This window comes from Helianthus annuus, chromosome 4, assembly GCF_002127325.2.
Source record: "Helianthus annuus cultivar XRQ/B chromosome 4, HanXRQr2.0-SUNRISE, whole genome shotgun sequence".
NCBI lineage: Eukaryota > Viridiplantae > Streptophyta > Magnoliopsida > Asterales > Asteraceae > Helianthus > Helianthus annuus.
The window spans coordinates 194983014-195001866 of NC_035436.2; the positions used below are offsets into that span (position 1 = coordinate 194983014).

Consider the following 18853-nt stretch of genomic DNA (forward strand, 5'->3'; position numbering starts at 1 on the left):
GATTATTTATTTTCAATTTGCCTTATATAAAAACCTTAACTTGTTGGATATTATTGTTAGTGTACAGTGTAGCTGAGTCGGTTTAGAGGTTGTTGAATTTGGTACATCGGTCTTTTATCAGTTTAGATTCCTCCCCTCACCTCATGTATATATAGAGAACATAGGTGGCTTGTACTAGTTATCACATTGTGTTCTAGTGATGAGCTTCATACCTGATTACCTGTTATCATAAGTTTCTTCGTATATCTATAGAAAAAAAATGTCAGAGAACGTTTTTATAGAAAATTGTGGTATAAATCTATAAATTTAGAGTAGTGATGTATTATCTATAGAAATTTGTGGCATAAATCTATAAATATAGAGCAGTGATGTATTAAAAACTTAAAAGAATACTTCTTTTTGAGTTAAACATGGATTATTTGTGTCAACCTGTGATACGAGATATACACGAGACATGGAGTGGCCGGTCTTACATGAACAGGGTTCAACCGTTTCCGGTCCGGTTTAACTTACTATAGTAGGTGGATGTTTGTCTAGTCGTTTACTATTTAGGGGGGGGGGATTTGTAAATGTGTTCGTTCATAAAAGTGAATGGATTTCCCAACGTCAATATTGTGATTATATGATAGATATTTAATATAATCATAGGGGAGTAATTTGTAAATGTGTTCATAAAAGTGAATGGATTTTCCAACGATACAAGCCAAATGATTGTGATTATATGATAAATTTTTAATATAAACATATCTATATCTATATATATATATAATAAACAAATAAGGTGTGGGACACGTGTCACTAGATTGTGCAACCTCACAAAATTTTGGGCGGGAAAATGAGGGAAATCTCTAATTTTTACACGGGATCCGTTTTTCTATCCAAACCCGCATGAATTGACCCGGGTATATAAGGAATTAAAAACCCTAATCATTCTAATTCCTTCATACGTTTCACCACCGCTACTTTGCAAAACCCTAGAAAACTCTTCAGATCTTGAATCCCAATCGTAATCTACTCTTCTTCGATCGTCGCCACCCACAAGTTGCCTCTAAAGATTGTATTCATGGTAAGTTTCCGTATCCGATTCGAAGTTCTTGACATTTGATTTTGATATATTCGTTTTCAACTCTTCGGATTTTCGTGCTTGACTCTCACCACCAGACATTTTCTTTGATTCTATTTAGGGAGATATATTATAGTTATCGGTTTCATGAGTGTTGTTTCAAACCCTAGCTTTCCTACCATTCCTGACTATGTTCCGCCAATCGCTGCTCAATCCGATCCAGGTTAACTAGACACATTTGTTTGTGTTTTTTTAAACCATTTATTATCCTTCTCTAAAATGTCACTTTTAGCACTGATGGCGTAAAGCTCTCTGTCATCAGAGCCATTGATTGGTTTTGCGAGCCCCCAGAGGAAGGTATATTTTGCTAATAAATATTTGTACTTATGTTGGATAACAAGCTGCTAATACGAGTTTTAGAGGGTGCATAAATTTTTATATTTTGTTTAGGGTTGATGTGTGAGATATTATGGAGTGGTCCTCAACCTAATCCTGGTAGAGGACCAAGCAAGCGTGGTGTAGGGCTCCCTTTTGGTGGAGACGTAACAAAACGGCTTCTGAAGGATAATAATCTAGGTAGTGTTATTATTTTATCAATCTCATAAAATTGTATCACGTTTTATGCATTTGTGACAGTTTTATGAAATGAATACGCTAGGTGTTTTGATGATATGAATTCATATACCTTACACGTTCTCATTGTTTTTTGTGATTTGTTTTTTAGATTTAGTTGTGCGATCTCATGAGGTCAAAGACGAAGGTTATGAAATCGAACATGATGGTAAACTCATGACTGTATTCTCTGCTCCAAACTACTGTGACCAGGTAATTTTGATGTTGTTGGTTTTTATGTTTTGTGGAGTTCTGTTATAAGTGGGTGGCACACGAGCCAAGCGGCTCGCTAGCTACTTAAGAAAAAGCTCGAAACGAGTCGAGCCTTATCGATCCCGAGCCAAGTTTAGCCTAAAATAAGAACAAATAGTTTATAGGGGTTTTTTTAATGGTCTTTGGGTTATTCGGGTGAACTTGAATCCAAGAAACAAGATTTGCTTACCAAACTCAAGATGAGTATTTGAGTTCGGGTATTAATAATAATTGGGTCCGGGTCGGGATCTTTCTTTTCAATATTTGAGTTCGGGTACAAAATGATTTAAGAAATTATATAACTTTGATAATAATCTTAGTTTGTCTAAAAAATAATTTAAGAGGTTTTTTCTTTTCTGCATTTAAAAAGATTTCACCCATTTTTAGCTGACTTCTCTATTTATTTGTTTGACCCGTTAAGGATATAACACAACTAGAATCAACCTGTTCATTAGTGAGTGGGTCTAATTGCTACTTGTATATTGAAACTGAGTTTGACTTTGGAAAATGGTCAACACTTGAGTATCTTTAGTTTCAGTTACCTGTAAGGTATGTGGCTATTCTTTCTTTGGAGAGCATTGATGACATCACCAAGGGCCGAAAGAGAAATATTAATAGCTTTTCCTTCTTCAAATCTTCTTCCCCACGCTTTCGTTTTCAAACGCGCTCACTTCCGCCCAAATCAACCATCCAAATTTTATTTGTAACTTTTCGTCTTTCGGTAGCATGAGAACAAGTCATTGACATGCGAATCATGCTGCAAATAATAATAAAAAAACATTTGTTTACGACATTATGATAATGAATTGAAGTTCTTGCTCTTATTCAGGAAAGAAGAGAAAAGAATCACCAATGTGATCTACTAGAAACTTTATTGGAATTTGTTGAAGTAGTTGATCTGAGTTGACTTCCGAGTCTATAAAGACTTATTGCATGATTAAAGTTGCTGACTTGGATGCTTACAAGATTATCGATCACAATCCTACCGTTAGGATCGGTTTGGATGGAAAGACAGTAAAAAGTTTCGATTTCACATAATTATTAGTATCTGCGAGTGATATGATGAGTGTATAAATTTTTGCCACATTATAAAGAGTAAAATGTCATTTTTGTCCCTGAGGTTTAGCCAGTTTTGCGACTTTCATCGCAAGGTTTGTTTTTCCACACCTGGATCCAAAAGTTTGAAATCTTGCCATTTTCATCCGGCTCATTAACTCCATCCATTTTTCTCCATTAAGTCAGGGGTATTTCTGTCTTTTTTGTTAACTTAAAGGGCAATTTGGTCCTTTTCATGGGTATTCGATCTTTTTACATAAAGTGAAAAAGATCTGGTTGCCTTTTAATTTATTGAAAAAAACACGGAAATGCCCCTGACTTAACGGAAAAAAATGGATGGAGTTAACGAGCCTGATGAAAATGGCAAGATTTCAAACCTTTTGGATCCAGATGCGGAAAAACAAACCTTTTGATGAAAGTCGCAAAACTGGCCAAACCTCAGGATCGAAAATGCCGTTTTAGTCTATTATATATATTAAACTCACTGTCGAGGTAAAGGATCAGTAGTTTTTCTTGCATGAGGTATGAGTAAATCTTTGAGTTGACCAAGGTAAATTTCAAGCATGCCCCGCTTAAAAAGATATGTATGGTTGCTATCTGCTGATTGCTTGAATAATGCTTCGATTGTGCGGGGAACTACCCCTGGACAATCTCGATTTCCTTCCTATAAATGTATTTGTTTATTACAAAAATGATAGGATATGTATCGAATGCATGTTCACTTTGGGCTCTACAGTACCCTAACGATTGATGACTTTAAAGGTTGTTATTTTTTTGTTAATTTTTTTTGGTTTTATTGAAGTAAAAATGCAAGCTCACAAGGAGGCTCCTCCTGACATGCAATGTAGGGACAAGTTTCTCCTTTAAAGTATAATTGCAAAGGCGGGAGCAACTCCAAAAGACATCACCCCCGAGATGGTAAAGAACAATTTCCATTTTATTGTTTCGCGTTTTCTTTATTTGACTGGTCAGTTGTCTTATTGGTTCATCAAAATTGTTATTGTGCTTGATTGTAGGGTTCAAAAATGCATGTAGATTCTCTTGACAAATCCTCAGAGTTGAGTCAATGCGTACGTGTGCCGTGTTGTGTTATGTTCTTTTCCGTTTTTTACAAGAACAGTGATTTATATGTAATAAAAAGACAAAGATAATGATCACTGGTAATTAACTGATTTGTTCTGGTTTGTATTATATGAACATAAAAAGGTCATTTTCTGTATTGCTACAACTTGCATTCATAATTCATTACTTTTAGTATTTCTGTTGGTTGCCATGATGCTATGTGGTTTGGCGGTTTTATGCTTTTAACGAGTTCCACATAGACACCGGGACATGATTATGGGTCCCCTTTTCATTAATGGATTCTCAAAAGGAATGAGTTGGATTAACATGCTCATGGATTTTCAGGTGAGATCTCTCATTTCAAAGTTGAGTGAGGAAAGAAACAGAATTTGACAAGAACTGGTGAGACCCTTTTCCCTTTTAACAAGATGTGTCGGTTCAGGTTTGTTGTATGCAAAATAGGCAAAAACTTTCTTTAAGTTACCTAAAACTCTAAAAGGTACTTTTGATGTATAATATCAATTAAATCATTTCATTTTAAAAATATTATTACTGAAATAATCTTATTTTTGTAATCGTATGTTGGACAAAAAGCATTTTGGCTCAAGCCGACTCGTATGAGAAACTACTTATTTCAGTTCACCTGTCCATTGTGCTACCTCTACTTGTACCTATATGCAACTCCTCCTTTGTTGTATCCTTTTATTTGGTAATAATTTAATTAGCACCTTTGTTGCAAATATTAGGACCTCTTGAGGCCCAGAAGCCACAAAAGCCAAGGAGGTGTTGCACCTTTGATGTCTATCATCATCGTTGGCTTGATTAGTTGGATTCTTGGGTACATCATGAAGAAATAATGTATCGTTCATCATCAGCTTGGTTGGTTAGTGGTTGCTTAGCTAACTTATTTTTTTTTCCCTTAAATGACTAGAACATGTAGGAAAGTAAAGAAGTTCATGAGTGGTTTGTGGTTTGTTAAAAAGATATCTCCTTAAAAGTAGTTTTTTTATGACAACCATATCAGATATGGTTCAGTTTACACATCTTTTGATGACTCTAAGTTTGCATGCCCCAGTGTTCCTTTAAAAAGTTTATAATACGCATGAAATGATCTATTTGTAATTTTTCCAAGGTTATAATGACTATTATGATTCAAAGAAAGTGGAAGTTTTTGAGTCCATTGGCGAGGCAACTATGGTTTTATGGTCAATGTCTTTGGTATGATATCACAACCTGTTAGTATGCAGTCGTAGCGGAAAAAAATCATCCTTCTTTAGATTTTTTTGTGTCTATTCCTATGAAGCATTGTCACTGGTAGTTTCTGTCTCATCGCCTACGGTTTCCTTTGAAAAACATACCATTGCGAATGAAATGGGTTTTTTATTGAGTTTTGAATTTTTCGTTAGTGAAATGGGTTTTTTTTTTTTAAGTTTTGAATTTTTTTTGCAGGTGAAATCAAGAGTAATGGGAGATTTAAGCTACACAAGCACAATTGATTGTTTTATTAAGACTTTAAAAAATGACTTAAGTTGTTATCTCCGGTTTGTATGAAGAAGTAAATGGAAATTTTGGTGTAAATCAAATTAGACTTATCAACTCAACTGAAAATAAATGTTAATTGTGGCACTAGGGACCTTTATCATTCTACAAGGGCTTCATTTATGATCATGTTTCTAACACTTGAACAATATGCATCTTTTTATTGTATAAAACATCAAGTCAAATTAGCTTCACCTTTACACTTTTATCCGTAAATGATGGAGTGCCAATGCAGTATAGATATGTGTGTATGTGGGAAGTGGACGTTGAAGTTGGCACATAAAAAGATTCAATTCATTGGTTATTATTTATAACATAAATAACTAAGCTAATAAAACAATATCACGTTTGAAAACATTAATCAATGAGCCTTAATAAAAGAAAAAAGAAACAAAATAAATATAATTTCCTAAATATGTTTATAAATTTTATTAGTTGAAAATTCAAGTAAAAGCATAATATAATGTATTTTAAAAACAAACAATATAACATTTTGTATGGGTTTACGAAATATTTTTATAGCTTTACACGAAAACTATGAATACACATGGAGACAAAGTTAGAATACTGATGAAACGGAACAAATAAATTATTGTGGGAAGGGAAAAAGATACTAATGAGTTTGACGTGGTTGTTTGATCTTTATATGTTTTTTTATATCTATGAATAAATCTATCATTTTTCATCAATATTTTTTTCTCCTATCAATTTAATCAACTTATGATATATCGTGTATAGATTTCATCACAATTATCAAAATAGTAATATAACATAATTAAAAAACAAACAGTATAACATTTTCTATCGGTTTACGAAACAACTTTTAACTCAGATCTCAATAACAATTAAAACGTAATAAGCTTTACACAAAAACTATGAATACACATGTAGACAAACTTAGGATACTGATGAAACGATACAAATAAATTATTTTCAGAAGGGAAAGAAGATACTAACGACTTTCAACTTTCAATATGTTGTTTGTGTACCTTTTATTATCCAAAACTAAATTCTCTTAACCCGGGATGTTCCCGGGTGATAGCCTAGTATTATATACATGAGGTGAGGGGAGGAATCTAAACTGACAATAGTTCATATAATTCAACGAATGTGATAACTAAAGAGAGAGAGAGAGAGATGTGTATGGCGGTGGACGGTGGTGATCTGTGGTGATGACGGTGGTGTACGGTGTAGAGAGAGGGAGAGAGAACTGAGAGAGAGAGTGTGTGGTGTATCTGTGTTGTTTTAGTGAGAGAGAGATCGAGGGTTATATATATATATATATATTATAATATATAATTAATTTTGTTTTAATTTAATAGAAGAGTAAAATCAGAATGACCAAAATGCCCCTGTACTAAAGGACAAAATATTCAGGTTTCAACAGTCAAAATAGAGGGTTTCTGGATTTTGGACTAAAATGGCAACAAAATGCAAACCACAGGGACCCAGATGTAAAAAGTTTGAGATTTGGACTAAAATGGCAAAAGTGCCCAAACCACCGGAACCAAAATGGCAGTTTACTCTATATTATATGATGTTAATTTGAAACGAAATGTTTTTTTTTTTTTTTTTTTTTTTTTTTTTTTTTGTAAAGAGTAGTTTTAATAAAAGTATAACAGGTTGTTAAAAAAGAGATAAATATGATTAGTTAATTGAAAAAAAATAAATAAAAAGGAATAGAGATAAGTATGATATGTTGTTGAAATTACTAGTTTGTTAAATACTAAAACCACACTCATTTGGTAAATAAGTTTTGCAATCACATCCATAAGCTTAAAACATGTATTTGTATATGAATGTTTATTAGAAAAAATGTACCATATCATATCCAAAGTTTTTTTCTTACACAATTAATATAGGTATTATACAACATCTGTATATGCTACAATATGTTGTGTTGTTTACAACAAGTAATTGCATCATCGAACATTTCTTCAAGCCCATACTTGAATTGAAAGCCAGTGCTCAACAGTTTTCTCGAAGATACTCCAGGAAACTTCATTTTCTCGGCATCCTTAAACGAGCTTATAAAACAACATAATCAACAAATATTGTCAGCAATAATGAATCAAACACAATTTGCGCAAAATGACAATATTGAAGCTTACTCGATATTTGGCATTTTATACTCCGGATATCTGGCTGACAATAGTTCATATAATTCAGTGAATGTGACTCCTACTTTTGACATATATACCTTCCTTTCGCATGTGGGTACTCAAGAAGATGAATGTGTGCTCTCACCACATCATCAACATGCACGAAATCGGTTTTCGTAAGCATGTCATACTTCGTAGTGTCACCTAACAATTATTTTGAGTTTGTTACATTATAAGTGTAAGTCATAAGCCTTATAGAACATAATGAAATTAAAACCTAGAAACCTAACATGAGAAAATTATCAATAACCTTAAAGAGAAATTTATATGTACATATATGTTTACCGACTTTCCAAATTTCATATATACTTGTTACTCACCAAAGATCATCGCCATTGAGGCACGCACAGAGCCCGGGCAACGCGAGCCGGCAAATGGACCATGGATATATGTTGGAATGATTGTCACAACATCCAATCCATTTTCCTCACCAAATCTTAGGGTTGCTTTTTCGGTTAATGTTTTTGAAACAAAATATGGGGCTCCAAATTCATTAAAATGAGTGTGGATAAAATCAATGTCACTCCAAGACTCCTCATCTAAGACCTCAGTGTGTGTTTTTCCGTTAAATATAAATGTGGATGCACTAGATGTGTACACGACCTTCTTTACTGTCTTTGAATCAACACATGCTTGTAAAATACCCAAACTACCCTTGATTGCCCTTTCAGTTTGCACTTGTTCGGGTTCCTTGCCCTCAAAATCAATCGGATGTGCAACATGAAAGACACCAATGCATCCTTTGATTGGTGCGTCAAAGGTCTCTGGTTTGTTTAGATCCGCTTCAAAAATTTTAAGCCTCTCATATGCTGCCGGTAGATCGGTGAGATAGCTCACATCTTTCTTTGACCATGACGATTTATTACGATTTCAATATTGATAATGTAAACTATTGTAATATAAATTCATAGAATTCGTTAGATATAATAAAATCCATAATCAAATAAACCTTTTTTTAAGTTGCATCCATCATATTCAAATCAAGTAACCCGACTAGTCATACAAGTAACATGACAAAATGTAACCATACAAACTAGCAGAATTCTAAAAAATAAACAAACTAGTGGGTAAAACCCATGTGTTGCGGCGGGAATGTTAAAATTTGTAAGACTAAAAAAAAGTTTATATACAATTATTTTATTACACAAAAATTGTATTATATATGTAACCCAAAAAAACAAAGTCGTATTTTACATCTATCGAAAATCATAAAATCAAATACCGAGTCAGTACTGGCTCGGTTCGTCACATCACCGCTATTTCCGATTATGCTTTTTCACTAAAATTTATATCGGAGTATCAAGAAAAAAAATCAAACGCAACGACGTTTTTAGTTTTTACATAAGAAAGTTTAAAAAGCGTAAAACTATTTAGTTAAAGCCGTAAAGTTATAGTATATAAAGTGTTTGATAATATTTTCCTGGTGGGTCTAAAATGATTAATTAATGTAAGTTTGACAAATTCACAAATTTAACATTTAGTATATAAAGTGTTTGATAATCTATAATACTATAAAAAGGAGAAGTGATGGACAAGATAGTAATTTTATTTGTGTATAAATTTTGAAGCATTATGTACAATAGAGAGAAGCCATTTTAAAGGGGCTAAAGTTGCAACTTTTCCAAAATTTTAAGACACCATAGGGGTGTTTTAGGGATTTGATCATGGAATAACCGTACATTAACTTCTCAGACAATTGAATCGTTTCTTATCCTGGAATTGAATATATATAACCCTAATACCCAAATCACAGTTTCCTCTCATCTCTTCACCTTCATCACGACTGAATCCTCCATAACCCTAATATCCCTGTAAAGACTGCAAATGAATCGTCCCACCTTCAATTTGTCCTCTCCAATCCCCCTTACGTTCTCACTCCACCCTCTGTCGGCGACAGTGGTTCCAGAGGCTGTGGTATTGGTGGTCGTCAAAGGCCAACGGCTAGGGTTTGCCATGAAACACTGTAGTTATCGAATTACACTCTCTATTTGCTGAAGATTTTTGATCGATTCTGTGTATTGTAGCAAGGATGTTGGTTACTTATTTTCATCTTTTTGGATTTCAACAAGTTTGTTCCTCATCAACACCTTGAATTGCATATATCGGTTCATTGTTTTATATGTTTGAAATTGAAACAATTTCCTTTTCAATCGCAGGTTCTAGGTCTTGAAACTGAAATCAGAATGTTGAAATCGCTAGATCTTAAGTCACTGGTAAGTGAATTGATTCGTTTCTGCATTTTTTTTTGACATTTCATTTATGTTTGCACGTCTATCTGTATGAAAATAGCAACAGTTCGATGATATGCATACTGTGTGGAATCTATGTTGTTATTTTAGAAAACATTGGAATTTAATTCTTTGACTCTTGGTCTGTACAATCAATTTGAATTTGATGGCTTTTGACCGCCATGAAATGTAATTTATGTTCACCATTATCCTAAAGATAGGTGGAACCGCGATTATAGAGACGATGGGCCGCCTAGAGTTGACCGGGTCATCGGTTCCTTGCCGTCTAGCTTCTCGCCTAGGTACCCTGGTTATGACTCTAGAGGGTCGAGTTATAGTAGACGTAGCCCGTTGATACGTGAAACGAGTTCGAGTCATGATGATGATCAGTGGCACCCTTACTCATCTGATTCTTCGTCTCACCGAAGGGCGCCATGAAGACCGCCACCATTGTAGTTGGCGGTAAGCTTAATCGCCATGGGGGCTGTTTTCTATTTAGGGCCAGAAAAAGCAACAAGTGTACATGGGTTAGATGAGATGAGTTGACAGTTGGTTAGCAAAAGATGCTTGTGCTTTTGTTAGTTTAGTCTCAGTCCCAGTATATTTTACAACCATATTCTTATGATCTGTGTTTTGTTTAACGGCTATTATTTGTACTTTTTAGACTATCATGTGTTGTAAACCATAGTGTTTGGTGGGATTAGCTATTTAGCTCTCATGGTTCCTTTCATTAGCAACATGTTTCTTCATCGCTTCTTCTTTTCTTTTCACTTTCTTTCATAGGCTTGAGCTCTTTGCCATGAAGCCTTATGCAACAAACCAAAAAATCTTTATTCTATGCAGGGGTTATCAAATAGGAGGACTAGAACTACAAGTATAAACATGGAGAGCTTGTGCTCACATAGTGTTTTCACTTGTGTTATTGAATCAAAATGCAAGGAAGGTCAAGGATTGAATTGTTCTGAATATCTTCAGGCTGACTTGTTAGACATGTATTGTATATCGTTACTCGTCAATAAATTTTTTATGTCGAAACCCTTATACCATCGTGCATGTTCTTTATATAGTACGTTTTCTAACATCGTAAATCCTATTAGTTAGTCATGTTTGTAAACAAAAATTATGTATGTTTAATGACAATTTTTTTCCGTTTCATGACTATAGATTGAAACGAGAACGGCACAGCGGGCTGGTGAAATACACTTATTTGTGTCAAAAATCGGGTTTTTTTGCATTCGATCATGAAGACTCTTCGGTTCTTGATGTCCAACAAGCACCTATTAGCTGTTTTAATGGCTTTTTACTCATGTTTTCTGAGCTCAGGTATTTATTACAAATGAATGTCTGGTTTAGTGTGTTTATTACATAATGAATGTCTGGATTGTGATTTTCATTAGTAATATAAAGTTTGTTGGTTGATTATGGATTTGTGGTTTTTGCAGCAACGCAATGAAAATGGGCACCCTTTCCAAATCAGGTTAATTAAATAAGACTCTGGTTAAAAAGAGTAAATTTTCAAGCTATTTATAAGATTTGTATGCATTGTCTCATGGAGTTAAGTACTTAACTTCTTTTTTTTTCGGCTTCTGATTTGGGGTTTTTTGACTGACAGAAAGTGGTTAGTTATATCAGCAAGTTGGCTGAGCTTTTGCACCATAAAACCTTTGAGTCAGCAACTACTGCTTTGGAGGTTGTTGAGGAGGCTTTGTCAATAAGCCGCTATTCAGAGAAACTACTTGAAATGAAAGAGGAGGCTCTCTTAATGGTATTTACTTTCACAAGTTAACCGGGAGTTTTTTATTAATAAAGTGATTTAGGTTATGATACTTTGAGACATTGTCACTCTCATTGTTGGCTTTATCTTATGTGGAATGTAACAGCTGCATAAGCATGAAGAGGTGATTCAATTGTGTGAGCAAACACTTACTTTTGCCGAAAAGAATTGTGTGACCATTGATGATATTGATCACATGCCAAATGAGGATCAACTCCAACCATTGAAGCTTCCGAGATGGAGCTTGATGGCTAGGTCCAACTTTCACATGGCTAAGTTTGACTTGGCCCTTTCTATCCTTGAGAAATATGAGCAACGGGCACCTTCTGAAACCAAGTAATAATTATCTACACGGACACATAGGTGTTGTTTAAAACGAATGAAGTTTGATTTGTTTTTGTAACTTTTTTGTCCCACATTGTAGAACTCAAGGCCCATCTTCCCTTTCATGTGCCACTATCAATTCTTTGTTTATACTCAATTGCTATATTAGTTGTGTTAACAAATTGGTTTTAAAAATAAACTGTGTGAACTCGTTGGGCAACGTGCGGCAAAAACTAATAAATACCCGCGGCAACGCGCGGGCCTTCCCACTAGTATTTTTTAAAAGCAGGTTTGTTGAATTATATCGACAAACTTATAATATATTCATTAGTATTCGATTCCTATGGAATTTGTTGATACTTTGAACGATAAATGTTTCAAAATTTAAGAAACACTACAGTATAGTAAATGTATAAGGCCCTAACTATCTACACACCCAGATTGCCTATCTACACATTTAGGGTTTACCTACGCTGCGTATTGACCTATACGCAGCGTATAAGGTTACCTCTATACGCTGCGTATAGAGCTATACTCAGCGTATATAAACCATGGATTTCAGAGCCTTATCAGCAATCATTGCACAGAAAATAAGAGTTATATACGCTGCGTATAGGTCTATACGCATCATATATAAACCATTAATTTTTTTTGAGTCATTTTGGTAGGTTTGAGGGATCATTTTTTCACAAAGTTTAAATACGCTGCGTATAGACCTCTAAGGAGCGTATATAAAGGTCTGAAAATGTCTTTTATATCCTTGTGTTGAGGCTATACGAAGCCAAATACAAGGGTAGTTGTGTCATTTTTGTCTCATACGCTGCGTAGGGACCTCTAAGGAGCGTATATAAAGCTCTATTTTTGTATTTTTTTATTGTGTATTCCTTTGTTTATTTATAAAAAAAAGTAAATTAACTGTGTGTATTTTGGGGTATTTCCATGTTTATTTATAAAAAAAACAATATTATTAAAAATAATACAAATATTATGAATTATAAGAATTAAAAATAATACAAATATTAGGTCCCGTATTGACCTCGTATAAGCCTATAAGACCACCCGTAGTGGGGCGTGATTTTTAAAAAAAATTGAAAAAAACGCCCCCCATCCATTACACTAGCCGTTATTTAAAAAAAAAATTCAGAAAATTAATTTTGCCGTTATTAAGAAAACGCTGCATGTGGCCAATGGGCATTATTCCCATGTTTGACTAGCCAATGATCATTTAGGTTGCCTTTTTTTTTTGTTTAATGATTGGAAGGGCATTATTTGGGCATTATTCCTACTACACCACTTTTGCAATAACGTCCCATGCTGACTGGACTGCCACGTGTCGGATAATGCCCCATGGTGGGGGCATTATTTTTCTTAACCACTACACATTATTCTTTTTTTTTTATAAATAAACAAAGGAATACACAATAAAAAAATACAAAAATGGAGCTTTATATACGCTCCTTAGAGGTCCCTACGCAGCGTATGAGACAAAAATGACACACTACCCTTGTATTTGGCTTCGTATAGCCTCAACACAAGGGTATAAAAGACATTTTCAGACCTTTATATACGCTGCTTAGAGGTAAATACGCAACGTATTTAAACTTTGTGAAAAAATGATCCCTCAAACCTACCAAAATGACCAAAAAAAATCTAATGGTTTATATATGCTGCGTATAGACCTATACGCAGCGTATATGACCCTTGTTTTCTGTGTAATGATTGGTTATCAGGCACTGAGATCCATGGTTTATCTACGCAGCGTATTGGTCAATACGCAGCGTAGAGGGTTAACCCTATACGTTGCGTATTGACCAATACGCTGCGTAGATAAACCCTAATTTTGCTAGGGTTTGGTGTGCCAATAGGCACACCCATGTATAATCCATATTTATATCGACTTAAACAATATGAATTCAAAATTCATATATATTTTTTTTTTATAATTATTAGGTTATCAAAGTATAAGCACGAATTCTTCAAAAACAAACAAGATACGATGAAAGGTAAATAAAACCTGCGTTAGATCTGATTGTAGTAATTACATAATATCCTTCTTCAAGCAACCTCTTGACATGATGCTAAAAACCCAGTTCCTCCGGTTACACAAACACTCCCTTTCTCCATATATGTGTGTTGTTATTTGATCCCCGTTTTATAAAAAGAAAGTACTTACGGGTGAAGATGATGACGTCGGTCTCAGTTAGAATGCAACACTTGAGCAAACTTTTTGCATGCGATCACAAAGCGGTCCACGTTAGGTGGTGTGGACTCCTATCGTTTTCAATTTTTGGTTAGGCATCTTTCAAATTCTTAAGTGTAAAATATATAAATAACTAGGTTAGAACCCCGTTATTAATGTAATTTTATATATTAAAAATGTAATTTTATATATCAAATAATAAAAAAAAGTTATATCTTTAAAAACCATATGTATTACACAGATTAAATAAATGTAATTTTGTATACTAAATACTAAAAACGTCGTATCTTTAAAAAACTCGTGTATAATCGGGTTGGATAAATCTACCAAATAATAAAAAAATTACTTTCTTAAAAACCCCGTATGTTACACGTGTTGAATATATCTAAAAAAGAGTTATATCTTTAAAAACCATGTGTGTTACACATATTAAATAAATGTAATTTTCTATGTTGAATACTAAAAACGTCGTATCTTTAAAAAAACCCGTGTATAGTCGGGTTTAAAAATCTACCAAATAATAAAAAAAAAATTGTATTCTTAAAACCCCCGTGTATTACACGTGTTGAATAAATCTAATTTTACATAGCAAATGATAAAAAGTTATATCTTTAAAAACTTCGTGTATTACACGGGTTATTTAAATGTAACTTTGTATAGTAAATAATTAAAAAATGTTATATTTTTAAAAACCCCGTGTTTTATACGAGTTGAATAAATATAATTTTGTATACCAAATAATAAAAAAAGTTATAATTTTAATAAATTAGGATAACATTTAATTTTAATTTATTATTTATATATTTAATATAAGATAAGTAGAAAATAGAGGTATTTGTTTTAAAAATATATTAAATTAACAATTTAGATTTAAGGATAATATTTTATTAAAGTATGATAAGATTTAATATTAATTTATTAAGATGTAATATTAATTTATTAATTTATTTAGTAGATAGATTTTGTATATATAACAAAAATTAAGTGATATAGTGTAAGACATTTGAAAATAGTCCGATTTAATCTATTGCTATTATATATAAATAAACTTTGAAACATACATTTGATTTAATTAATTAATATAAATTATTACATACATCTGTGCCAAGTCTTATTATTATTATTATTATTAAGGATACCTTCAATTAATGACACGTGTCCAAAAGATGGTTTCTTTTATTATAGTAGATAGATTAACAACCACAAAAAACCAAAAAAAAAAGTTATTTAAAAGCGATATGGTTTATTTGTTTTTAAAAAAAATCCTTATTATATGTGCAAAAAAATATACATAATTACAACCACAAGAAACCAAAAAAAAAAGTTACTTAAAAGTGATATGGTTTGCTATTTTTTTTAAGTAAACTCCCGTTTTGCATACTGTGGTTTGGTCACTTTAACGATTTTGCACCAAACTTTTAAAAATAGCAATTTTCCTCCAATATGTATACATGTCCGCGTTTATTAATTTTATACATTTCCGGGTTTAAAATGTATATTAGGTGTCTGAAGGGGTATGGTCCCAGATCTCGCGTCAGCATCGACCGCGAGTGACCATTACCCTTATCAAAACCCCCACTAGCTAACAACCTACTTGTGCCCATGCGGGAACACGTCGACACAAGGGTTGAATCCAATCTATCTAGTGATGAAGGAGGACTTACATGGAACATGAGAACGGTAGAGTGATGCGACATAGCATCACATCTGATGTATGAAAACGGAAGTATTCACAGCGATGCGGCCTCGCACCGCGTCCAGTGAACACTTCTATCAATACAAGGAAGCTGGATAACAGCAACAGTCACCACAGGCGATGATGCGGCCAACACCGCATCTCGCGTATTTCTTGATCACAAGCAAGAGACGCGATAACATCAGATGTTACCGCAGGCAGCGATGCGGCTAGCACCGCATCCTATACGCTCAACAAGTGGGACTGACACTACAGTGCAAGTGGAACCAATGGCAGTCACCTGTCAGGTCTACGTAAGCGACAGACTGACGTGGCGTCGTCTCCCCGGCCGACATGTCTGACACACCTGCAAAGGTGCAGCATGCCGTCAGTCTATCCTTCCACCTCCTCCTTCACTCCTCGGCTATAAATACCAACCCCAAACCAGGTTTGAGGTATCTCTTCACAACGCTCTCACTACTACTACTATCTTACTTTGCTTCCCAAGCAAACTACTGATTCTCACGCCGGAGAGTGGTAACAAGGAGCACCCCCCACCCCATCCTCCTTGTTACGAGTCACGGTTTGTTTCCTTGTGCAGGAGATCAACCCACCGGTGATCCAGCCAGCGATCCTCGAGAGGAAGGGATTAACCCTTCTTGACGAGAACAGTGTTAACCCTGCCCGGTTAACCATTGTTTCATCAGTGTCCCGAGTTTATGTAATCAGTTGGGGGTCCGAGCTTATGCCACTAGTTGGGCCGAAGTTATATTAATTGTTAGGCCGAGTAATATTAATTATTGGGCAGGGTTAATATAATTTAATGGGTCTTGAGTTTATCAAACGGAAAGGGCTCCAAACTTCTTTTATATAATGTCCGGATTTCTGTGAAGTATATACATAAAGTTCCGAATTTATTTATTAACTCCGAATTTATATAAGTAATACACGTTCCGAATTTGTTAAGTTGATTTCCAAGCTCAAGAGGGTTCCATGTTTGTTCCAAGTTTATAATTTATAATTGTTCCGAGTATATGATATTTATAACCAAGTTTATTGAATATATGACTAGGGTAAGGTTATTGTAAAAAAGGTTAAAAGTGTGGGAAATGTGAGAAATATTGTGGAGATGACATGTGTCCTCCATCAAAATTAATTCAAAAGGGTAAACAGATAATTTTATAATTAATTCAAAACTTACCATAACTGCCACCTTAATTATAGAAACATGATTTTTTTTTAAAAGATCTCTAAAAAAACACTACGAATAACACTGCAACCACCATTCAGTACATATATAACACCATTCAATAATTATATAACATCATTCAACAAGTATATAACATCATTCAGTAAGTATATAACACCATTCAGTAAAGAATATAACATCATTCAGTAAAAGAAATATAACACCATTTAGTAAAGAAATATATCACCATTCAGTAAAGAATATAACACCATTCAGTAAAGAATATAAGAATATAACACCATTCAGAAAAAAAATAACACCATTCAGTAAAGAAAATAACACCATTCAAAAAAGAAAATAAACACCATTAATTAAAAGAAAAAAACACCATTAATGAAAAAAAAATAACACCTTTCAGAAAAGAAAATAACACCATTCAGTAAAAATATAACACCTCTGTATCATGTTCTCCACTTCCGGCACCGTTCGATGTAGAGAGAGAGATCGCACGACCACCACCACTGCCACTTCCGGCACCACCACCGCCGCTGCCGCTCGAACCACCACCATCGCCGCTGCCGCTCGCACCACCACCACCGCCGCTGCCGCTGTCGTGTTTGATATTCCGATTGATTGAATATGGAAGAAGAGAGAGAGAGAGAGAAATGTCTTTAAGCTAAACACTTACATTATTTATGTTGATAGACATTGATGATGGCACAACAAACGAACAGTCATATCAGTATCGGGTTTATTATTCTTGACATGTCTTTAAGCTAAACACTTACATTATTTATGTTGAACAAAATTATGAACTCGCCAACTTTATGTTGACACACTTTTTTGCATGCTTGCAGGTCGTTAGATACATCATGTCTTGGAACTTGTAGTCTGGGAAGCTGGAAGTGTCATGGAGCGTGCTACTTGATGAAACATTTAATACTTTGCGCTTTTAAAACAATTTGATTTTGTTTGTCTTAAAACAAATACGATTGCTTCCGCTGAACGTATACTTTTTAAAACGTTTATTTTTTAAATGCACTATTCATGTTGAACATGATGTTTGTGTTTAATATTATTTACTATTAGTTCGACATCATTAGTGGCTAGATCCTGGTACGTCACACGCCTTGCGATGAAATTCGCATGTGGTATTTTGAGGGTGTGACACTAGTGGGTGTGGGTGTTGGTTTCTTGACCTTTTGGCCCTTTAACACGGGCTGCTCCACCCCTGGTTGGCGTTGGGCATGGTGTTGCCCCTTTGGCATGGAAATTGATCCTGGCGTGGGGCGGGGGCTGGGTGACATGATTGGCTTTGGTTGGCTGGGTGAAATTTTAAATAATTTAAACAAAAAAAAAAATCCACATGGCTTGCCACGCCAAGCTAAGCCACGCCACACCACACCCCTAGTTTTTGGGTATTACCTTGTGGATCCCACCCTCGCCACGTGTCGAGCAATGCCCCCAACCCAAACCCCTCCACACCCCATAGTCTTAAAGTCTTGTTTATATGAGAGTTGGAGTTTGTGTGTAAATGCCTAAATTGCCCTCGTAGTTAAAGAGCCTTGGTCGATGTTGTTAAAATTTTGAACTAAAAAGGTTACAAAATAAGTGATTAGAAACTCAGCGTTAAACATTTTAATCTTGGACTTAAATGATAGATACGCAAAAACTAAGTTTCTCTATTTACTAGGAAAACAACGAGGCTCAAGAAGAT

General features: G+C 34.4%; 2 protein-coding genes and 1 pseudogene across 8 annotated transcripts; 2 read left to right on the forward strand and 1 right to left on the reverse strand.

Annotated features, from left to right (window-relative positions):
* The first annotated feature begins 910 nt into the window (after nucleotides 1-910).
* On the forward strand, nucleotides 911-5693 carry LOC110937738 (serine/threonine-protein phosphatase 5). 6 transcript variants are annotated; one of them, XR_002590991.2, is made up of 9 exons: nucleotides 911-1066; nucleotides 1185-1420; nucleotides 1514-1639; nucleotides 1788-1888; nucleotides 3786-3901; nucleotides 4000-4053; nucleotides 4391-4447; nucleotides 4792-4928; nucleotides 5495-5693. XR_002590991.2 is itself a non-coding variant. In XM_022180195.2 (6 exons), exons 2-6 carry the CDS (start codon nucleotides 1254-1256, stop codon nucleotides 2832-2834), a joined length of 387 nt encoding a protein of 128 aa, XP_022035887.1. In that variant the 5' UTR covers nucleotides 911-1066; nucleotides 1185-1253; the 3' UTR covers nucleotides 2835-3132. The 6 variants fall into 6 exon arrangements, 2 of the variants coding, with proteins under 2 accessions (XP_022035887.1, XP_022035889.1); XR_002590992.2 differs by lacking the exon at nucleotides 4792-4928 and having other exon boundaries at nucleotides 5495-5692; XR_002590990.2 differs by lacking the exons at nucleotides 4391-4447; nucleotides 4792-4928; nucleotides 5495-5693 and having other exon boundaries at nucleotides 1185-1286; nucleotides 1372-1420; nucleotides 4000-4240.
* Nucleotides 5694-7357: 1664 nt separating this feature from the next.
* On the reverse strand, nucleotides 7358-14196 carry LOC110934108 (annotated as a pseudogene).
* On the forward strand, nucleotides 8988-12801 carry LOC110937737. Of its 2 annotated transcripts, XR_004890748.1 has the most exons (7): nucleotides 8988-9814; nucleotides 9903-9959; nucleotides 10818-10966; nucleotides 11139-11297; nucleotides 11417-11451; nucleotides 11587-11739; nucleotides 11855-12093. XR_004890748.1 is itself a non-coding variant. In XM_035988739.1 (6 exons), the coding sequence occupies exons 1-6, from the start codon at nucleotides 9776-9778 to the stop codon at nucleotides 11595-11597; spliced, it is 450 nt and encodes a 149-aa protein (XP_035844632.1). In that variant the 5' UTR covers nucleotides 8988-9775; the 3' UTR covers nucleotides 11598-12801. The 2 variants fall into 2 exon arrangements, 1 of the variants encoding a protein (XP_035844632.1); XM_035988739.1 differs by having other exon boundaries at nucleotides 11587-12801.
* Nucleotides 14197-18853: the final 4657 nt, after the last annotated feature.